Source organism: Acanthisitta chloris, unplaced genomic scaffold (genome assembly GCF_000695815.1).
Source record: "Acanthisitta chloris isolate BGI_N310 unplaced genomic scaffold, ASM69581v1 scaffold16546, whole genome shotgun sequence".
NCBI lineage: Eukaryota > Metazoa > Chordata > Aves > Passeriformes > Acanthisittidae > Acanthisitta > Acanthisitta chloris.
The window spans coordinates 36049-44524 of NW_008679952.1; the positions used below are offsets into that span (position 1 = coordinate 36049).

Consider the following 8476-nt stretch of genomic DNA (forward strand, 5'->3'; position numbering starts at 1 on the left):
CAACACCCTGCCAGTTCGACTCTCAGTCGGGGGGGTCCAGGCTCCTCTGCCCCCCTCTGCCACCCCAGCCCAGCCGTGGGCAGCATCCTCAGCACCGGCAGCTCCTCTTGTCCCAGCAGGCACAAACTTTCCAGTCCTTTTCCCAGCTCTTTTTTTTTTCGCGAGTCAGACGGGTTTAAACTCAAAATGATGTTGCTTTTTTTTTTTTTTTTTTCCAGCTTTTCTGCCTCCCGGGGAGGGTCTCAGCCGCAGCTCACTCACCTGCCGGAGCATCAGTCCGCGGAGCTCTCAGCTCCGCTCGGAGGCACCGGGAACGGCAGGAGCGGGAGGAGGATCCAGGAAAGGGCGTCCAATTCCCCCGTGCCCGCCCGGAGAAGGCGTTCGCAGGGCCCCGCGGTGTGACATCAGCAGAAAGGGGCCGAGATGCTGCCGGAGGAGCCACTTGCAGGCGCTGGGATGATGATGCTCAGGGAGTTTCCTGCATCCCTGCGCTCTGCGAGCGGCCCCGGCTCGGGCTCCGAGAGGGGAGTGACAACAAACTTCTCCTCGTCTGCTAAGAGCTTGGGATGGACTTCTGAGCTCTCGTCTTGCTCGGAATTGTGGACTTTGCTCAGACAGTGTGGAATGGGATGAGTGGCTTTGGGAGCGGGGACAGCGAGGGGGTAGTGATGTGTCCCGGAGGAGGATGTATTCAGCCAGCAAGTGAGATTTTGGGGATTTTAGCAAGCGAGGAAGCCTCTGGCTGTCTGAGCCAGTGTGGCAAAACCTGCTTGGCCTTGTCTGCAAGTCAGAGCTGTGCTTCCCAACGTGCAAGGGCAGGTCCTGAGGCTTTGCCAAGCATTCTGTAGGATTTGAGGTTCGAAATGTGAGCAGGGTGTTCCCCCCCATCTGTAAATCCTCCTGGCTCCCTCTCCCTGAAGCAGCAGTTTGCCAGCAAGCTCTGGAGGCCTCAGAGGGATCCCACACCCAGGCACGGGGTCTCTCTGAGACCACCAACTTTTGCTTTTCCACTGGCTGCAGAATTGTAGATTTTTTCGCCTGTAAACATCCCTTATGGGATCTCAGGGAGGATCACTGCACTCAGCAGGACAAACCCTCCTCCTCCTTCTCCACCCCAGGTGTAATTTTGGGACCTGTCTGGCCAGAAAAATCTGTTTTTTCCCCCCAGAGGGCAGGCACTGGGAGGAGCTGGGATGAGGCAGCAGCACCTGAGCCAGTTCTCACCGGTGGTGGGTAAAAGGCTGATGTTTCCCTGGAGCAGATCTCTTCTAATCCCTGTTTTCAGCCTGTTTTCACTGTGCTGCTTCACCTTTGTCCTCACAGTGAGATTTTATTGTCCAACCTCCCCCTAGCAACTTCTGCCCTTGTTCCTCTCATGTGTCCCTGGTGGGATGGAGGTTGCACAGTCAGTCAGATGATCAATGCCTCTCTGCACCAGTGGAGATGAGGTTTGTGGTTGCATCACTGCAGCTGATGCCCACAGCTACTTCTGCTTTTGGGCAGGAGGGCTGTGCCCTTCAGGGTGCCCAGCCCAGGCTCAGCACCACCTCTGCCTTTTGTTTGATTTCACCAGAAAAGCTCCTGCTCTCCTTATCGCTCCTGGGTGAGTTTCACCCTGAATAAAGGCAGTGGTGTAGAGAAGGGGATGGCCCAGACATTGCTCAGCCACTCCAGAGCAACCACAGCTCCAATCCTGCCCTGGTTGCTCCACCACATCAGCAATTCTGAGGAAGAGGTGTGAGTTTTGTGCCCTGTGACTATGAGGAAGGTCTCACAGCTGGGAGGTGATGAAACACAGACTGTCATGGCCAGAGGAAAGACTTATGTGGACAAGGAGAAGACAGGCTGTGCTCTGTGGTGAGGCTCACAGGGCAGTGAGAGTGAGAATGAGGGAAAGGGAAGAAAGCAAAAGGCATCCAAGTCACAAAACTATTCCCTGTGCTGTTCAGCCTCCTTGGGGGACAGCAGGAAGCAGGTTGCTCTGTATCGGGATGCTTAGTATTTGCTGGAGCAACATCCCCTCAAAACCTGCCAAGAAGACACAGAATGCCCTGGAATCTCAAGAATACATGGGATGCCAGTGTGCAGGATGCTCTCATCCCAGGGAGCAGTCCCCAGTGGAGTTCAGGCTGGGCCACCTCTGGTGTCTGGGGACACTGGGTGCTCCCTCACTGTGCTGGGGGACCTGGATGCTCCCCCACCTCCCATGGCTGTGGTTATGAGCTGATGCCCAGCAGCCCCTTGGTGTGCTAAGAGTTAAGGTGGAAGAGACAGAGGAGACCTTTGTCCTGCTGCCCCAGCACCTTATCTGCCACAAAAGCACAGCCGAGGTGAAGTCAGCACAGGAAATGGTACAGAACCCACACTGGTCAGTGGCACAATCAGTGTTTCTGAGTAAGGCAGATATCTTCTTTTATTGTGAACCACAAGGCTGAACCACAACATTTACAACCAGATCTGAATATTCCAGAGCTCTCAAACCCAATCCTGAAGGCTTCTTTGGTCTGGGAAAGATGCAGCAGCTTGGTCTGGGCTATGGACAGTGCAGGGCCTCACTGCAGTGTCAGCAGGGAAAACAGAGCAAAGGCACAGATAAAAATAACCCTTCTCCATGCTTCCCTTTCTCTCTTTCCGTGTGTGCCTTGGGGTGCATCATGCATGAGCCACAGCTGCTCGTGCTTGCTCACACATCCCTTGCACCATCAGCAAGTCACATGTTCTGCAGTGACTCACGGGGACCCCAATGGCCTGTGGTCACCCCAGAGCTCCCCAGACCCCTCACTCAGCCCAGAGCTCAGCAGCTGCTTTGCCCCTTCTTCCTTCGAGGCCTCACCAACCACATTGTCTTTGTAAAAAGTTCCCCAAGGGAATCAAAGCAAAATTCGTTGGAAATCACCAACGTTGGGTTCTTGGAGTTTCTTGGCATAGAAAGAGCCCCAGGGTCTTTCCAGTCTCCCTGTTGCCTGTCTTCTTGTTTATCAGCAGCATCTCAGCTGGCTGAAGAGATCTGTATTCCCAGTGCTGCCCCAGCCCCTGCCCTGCCCCTGCACACAGCCATGGGATGCTTGGGACTGCCCACAGCCATCTCCAGGGACTTTCTGCTCCACCTGAGCAGAGTCCTCTGCTTTCTGCTCCTGTGGAAATGGGCTCCTGATGACAGAAGCATGGCAGGTTTTGGTTTGTTAAATCTTTTATTGGCTCATGTTTAAAAAATAGAGAATCTGCAGGGCAGATCACCGAGCTGCTCGAGATGGTTTTGGATTTGTTATGAAACAGCATCCTGGTGTGGACTGAGCTTCTGCTGGGCTCCTTGACTTCATCCCTGGGGGGTCTTCATCCCCTTGGGGACACTGATGCAGCAGTGACATCCCCTGCCCTGCCCCAGGACAGCATCCTGGTGGCTCTGTTCCCCTCCTGCCCCATGGGATGCCACAGCCCTAGGGAACAGCAGGGGCCAAGCCCACCCTGTTGTTCCCACGGTCAAAGACAGAGTAGAACTGACGGATAAAAACGTCTCCCAAAATCCAGAGGGGTCCAGTTGGAGGGGGGATGTCATTCCCTTGGAAGCCACTGAGGCAGAAGGCCATGCCATCAGCATACTCCTGGGGAAGGAGAAGTGGAAAGCTGGGAATGAATCCCAGAGCCTGGTGCACATGGAAGCACCCAGGAGTGGGGATGAAGCATGAAGCAGTGGGGCTGGTCACCCTCTGGGACACACAGCTTAGCTCCTGGGGTGGCTCTGGGCCACCTCTGTCCCTGGAGCCACTGGGAATTGGGGAGGATGGAGCCATACCATGAGGGTGTAAGCCTGAGCGTTGAGCGTGTAGGGCAGCCCGTTGATGGTGAAGGTCAAGTCAGGCATCTCACTGAGGTTGCTGCACTCCACGACATCCTGCAACACAGCCAGGACTCAGCACCTGCCCCAAGGGAGGTCCCTCCCAGCAGGGAGGGGATCCCAGGGCTTTGTCCCACCTCTCCCCACCCTGGCTCTCACCTCTCCATCCACAGACACTGCACCTATATAGTTTTGCAGTTTTTTGATGTCCTTGGTGGGACCTGTGATGAGCGACGTCCCAGTGTCCACGATGGCCTGGCAGCCGTTGGTGCAGAAAGCCACTGTCCCACCCAGCTGGATGCTGGAGGAGGAGGACAGAGAGAAGCACTAGGAAGGATTTGTCCTGCTCTTCCAGCCCAGCCCAGCCTTCCCTCCCTGCCCAGCACCACTCACTTGTCCACCTGGATCTGCCAGTAGCCTTGCTGGGTCACTGGTACCCAGTTCAGGGTCCCTGTGAAGTGGGAGGTGTCAAAGCCCCCAAAGAGCAGCTCTCCTCCCAGGGAGGATTCAGGGTTCCTGGAGGGAGGAGGAGGAGGAGACATGAGGGATTTTCTTCCCTTTTACTTTGCACATCACATTTCAAACAGGTGTATTTAAAGCTACTTGCTTCCCACAGAAGCCCCAAGATCTGTGATGCTCAGCCTGGTACCAAAAACCCCTTTACTACCCCAATAAAATATCTTTGTTTTAGCAGTCCCTCATGTCCTAAAGCACGGCCTGACTCTCAGCAGCATCTCAGACCATGTCCATACGTGCTCATGTAGACAGAGAACACAGGCAGCTCCACCAGGTTTTGTGCCATCATGTTGTCAAAGACAGGAGTGACTCCATCCACAGCCAGCGAGGGGTAAGCCAGGCCCAGGATCCCATCGAACCCGGCGTCCACGAAGGCTTTTCCTGGCTCACTGACACTCTCTGCAAACTGCTGGTTGCTCACAGTGATGCCCTCGATCTGCAGGGAGGAGTGGGTTCCATGGGGATGCTGAGTCCATGGGGAGGTCCCAGGCACATTGTCCAGAGCAGGAGAACCCAAAGGTGACTCACAACTACTTGGTCGGATCCGATGACTCCTGTGAGGCTCCCAGTGCCATACTGGATGGAGAAGGGAGTCCCAATGGGCTGGTAGGTGCTGGACTGTGCTGGCTGGAACTTGGCATGTCCAGCTGGGGAGGGAGACAGGATCTGTCAGCACAAATGGTGTTTATCTGCGTGGCCACAGCTGCCAGGAGCTGCCAGCGTGGCCAGTGGAGCAGCACTGGTGCCACCAAAACTCTGATCACAGTCACCCAGGTTCTGAGGAGGAAATGCAACCAGCCCAGAGCTGTGCCACACTCTGTGCCCCCTGTTCTGCCCCCCTGCCCCTTGCTGACAAGCCACACTCTGTGCTATCATTTTTGCTGAAAGGCTCCCACAAGAATGGCCTAAAGAACACCACCAGTATCACCCATGGGCTGATGGCACCAGGTCCTGGTGGTGTGACCACCATCCACACCTGGGCAAACACACCCACTGGGGCTCCCCTGCTTCCCCCCCTGGATTTGTGATATCTGTGTGTGCCTTGCAGGGCTCAGCTGGGTGGGGAGGTCCCCCAAGGGCTCAGGGCTGGGTGTGCTGATGACCCATGGCCTCGTTGGGGTGACTCCAGTCCAGTCAGGGAGGTCCTACTCACCGCAGGCTTTGCTGACACAGTAGACAGAAGGTACCCAGAGGTTGGAGGAGCCTGTGTCGAACACCACAGTGAAGTTCTGGGGTGGAGTTCCAATGGAGATCTGCCCAAAATACTCCATCTGGCAAAGAGTGGGGCAGAGACCAGCATGAGCCATCAGCATGTCAGAAAACCCTGGCAAAGGGCAGGCTGTGCCAGGGTGACCACAGGGCATGGATGGAGAAGGAATGATAAAGGAATGATGAGGCAAGCTGAGAGCCAAAGGACCATGGATACAGGCACCATCCTTTTCCTGGGAATGCTGGACCCTGCAGGGATGCAGACAGCATCAGGGGCTTGGGGACAGGATTTTCACACTGGTGGGGAATGGGATGAGCCTGGGGAACACCTTCCATCTCTGTGTCCTTCGTGGTGTGGTCTCTGATGTGTGTGGTACATGTAAGTCTTGAAGGAAATCTGTCCCCTGGGGTGGGGGAGCACAGCAGGCAGGGACAGAGCTGGCAGTGCCTGCCCTGAATGTGCTCCCTTGTCCCTTCTCATCACCACATTCCTGGGAACAAAGGGCCAGGCAGGCCCAAGCAGGCAGTGAGCCCTGGCACTGTAGGCGTGGGGTTTGGGACTGCTCAGGGAAACCGATGCGTTTTGGGGTGTCTGGTGGGACTCTGTACCCCCAGCCCTCCGTGCCACCCTGCTTACATCCAGGTAGTTGATGAGGGGCTCACTGGTCTCCAGGAAGGCAGAGCAGTCCTCAGTGTCCAGCCCATGAGCTTTCCAGAAGTGGGAGAGTTGCCCACGGTCCCGCAGCAGCTTCCGCAGGGAGCGATGCCTGGTCAGGGGCACCCTGGGCACAGAGGTCCTGGTCACCCTCCCAGGGCTGCTGCACTCCTGCAGTCCCTGTGCCCACCCTGGGGGCTCAGCACCACCAGGATGCAGGGCCAGACAAGGTCTAGTGGGGAGATGTCCCTGCCCAGGGAAGAGGGTTGGGACTAGAGGACCCTATATGGGCCATTCCAACCCCTAAAATTCTGGGATTCTATGATTCCCCCACCACAATGCTTTCCAGCCAAGGCACAGCATAACACTGGAACTTGATCTGTTTTAGGAGGCAGCAAACCAAGGGCAAAGCTGGCAGGAGAGGATGAGCATTCCAGCAGTGACAGGACAGACAGGAGCTCAACGGAAAGCACCTTCAGGCTGGGAGAGGTGACCAGACCCAAGGTGAATTCATGGCAGCATTTTGTTCCCTGTTTGCTTGCACAGATCCCATTTGCAGACCCTCCTGCAGCCCAGTGCTGCTGACAGGGTCTGCCCAGAGGGATGGAGCCCACAGACTGCTGGAACAAACCAGGAACCATGGAATGATTCCTCCATCATCAGCTCAGCTCTGCCCATCCACCGCAGCACGGGCAGCACCCAAAGAGCAAACCCCTCCAAGAGCTCTGGAGACCCCCTTACCTTTTCAAGCCACTGGCCAGGGAGAGGCAGAGCACGAGGAGGAGCAGGAGGTGTTTCATGTTGGTCTCTTGGTAGCCTCGCTGGGCTCTGCCAGCGCCGTTGGGGTTGTTCCTATACCAAGAGGTGCCCGGCGCGGCGATAACGCCCCTGGCAGAGTCAACACTGGGCTCAGGCAGCAGCAATGAATCACTGCCCACATCCCAGGTGAGGCAGAGAAAGGTGCTCCGGGGTCAAGTTTGCCTTTGTGGGCGAGGGGCTGGCGGTTTTGGAGCAGGGAGGTGTGGGGAGACCTGTGCTGGCTGTTTTTGGGGGACAGCAGGACAAAATGGGATGCCCAACTTGGTGTCTGTGTGACTGGCAATGCCACAGCTGGTGGAAACCTCCCCAAAATCTCTGGGGGAGCTTTTTCCCTCTCCTTTGCCCCTATAGTTTCACCCCAGGCACCTGCCCATGGCCATGGGATGCTCCACACCAGATCAGCTGAAAGAGCTGTGTTTGTAGCATCAGAGCAGCCACCGACCTCATTTTAAAAGGCAAAGACTAATTAGCGGCTCTGAACTGCTGAGGAATGTGCAGCTTTCCCTTTTCAAAGGCAGTGGGAGCCGGGAAGGAGCAGCTTTTCATGGGAGACAGTTCCGTGGTGCTTTACAGGCACTAATGGGCTCTTCCCCAGGGAGGTTTGTTTAACCCGGGACGTCTCATTAAGCCTCTGTGAATGCAAATAGCAAAAGGCGATGAACAAATAAAACCTTCAGATAGGAGAGGAGGGAAGGCTTTTCCTGCTGCCACCACCTCTCAAAGGCTCGGGATGATGATGCTGCGTTATCCTTGTTTTCCATGTTTGTGGCACTGTAAGAGAGGATGAAGATGCCATAAAGGGGGTGATTAACAGCGTTTCTACTCTTAGCACGGTGCTAATTGCTTTGTTTATCCCAGGTGTTTTAGCGAATTCAGTTCCTCACACCAGGGAATTCAATCCTTATCCATGGGGCAGGTGAAGCCAAGTGTGGCTAAAGGAGGTGGTTGGAGAGAGCCAAGTGGTGTCTCCTGTTGGGAGGATTTTTTATCTCCATTCTATGCTGGGAGGCTCCTCCTCTCCCACGGGGAAATAAAGCTCAAAAAACCCTTCCCAAAGGTTTCTTGGTGTGAGCAGGGAGTCACAGGGCACAGCAGTGTTGGTGCTGATGGCAGATGAAGCTGCTTTTCCAAGCTAAATGAAAAGACTCTCCATTTCCCTTGGAAACTGCAGGATTTTATTTTTTTTTACTAGCTATTTGATTATGTCTTTCCCTTTTAAGGTGCAGTTGAATGTACCAATTTCCCTTTTTATCCTAATCCCATAGTCATGGATTAAAAAGAAACTTCCTAAAACAAAAAACAACTGTGCCAGATCAGCTACAAGCAGCAAGTGGATTGTTCCAGACATGGTTTAGAGCCTGCAAATCCTGTCAGCAAACTCAGCCTGAAGGGTCACTGGGCTGCAGAGATAAACTCCAGGGTGAGCTCAGACACACTGGATG

The 8476-nt window shown here is 55.0% G+C and overlaps 1 protein-coding gene across 1 annotated transcript; it reads right to left on the reverse strand.

The window, feature by feature from the left end:
- Nucleotides 1-3437: 3437 nt before the first annotated feature.
- CTSE (cathepsin E) lies at nt 3438-7015 on the reverse strand. The gene is made up of 9 exons (XM_009077541.1): nt 6957-7015; nt 6198-6357; nt 5505-5622; nt 4880-4998; nt 4588-4787; nt 4229-4351; nt 3995-4136; nt 3794-3892; nt 3438-3602 (listed from the first exon to the last, which is right to left on the reverse strand). Exons 1-9 carry the CDS (start codon nt 7013-7015, stop codon nt 3438-3440), a joined length of 1185 nt encoding a protein of 394 aa, XP_009075789.1.
- Nucleotides 7016-8476: the final 1461 nt, after the last annotated feature.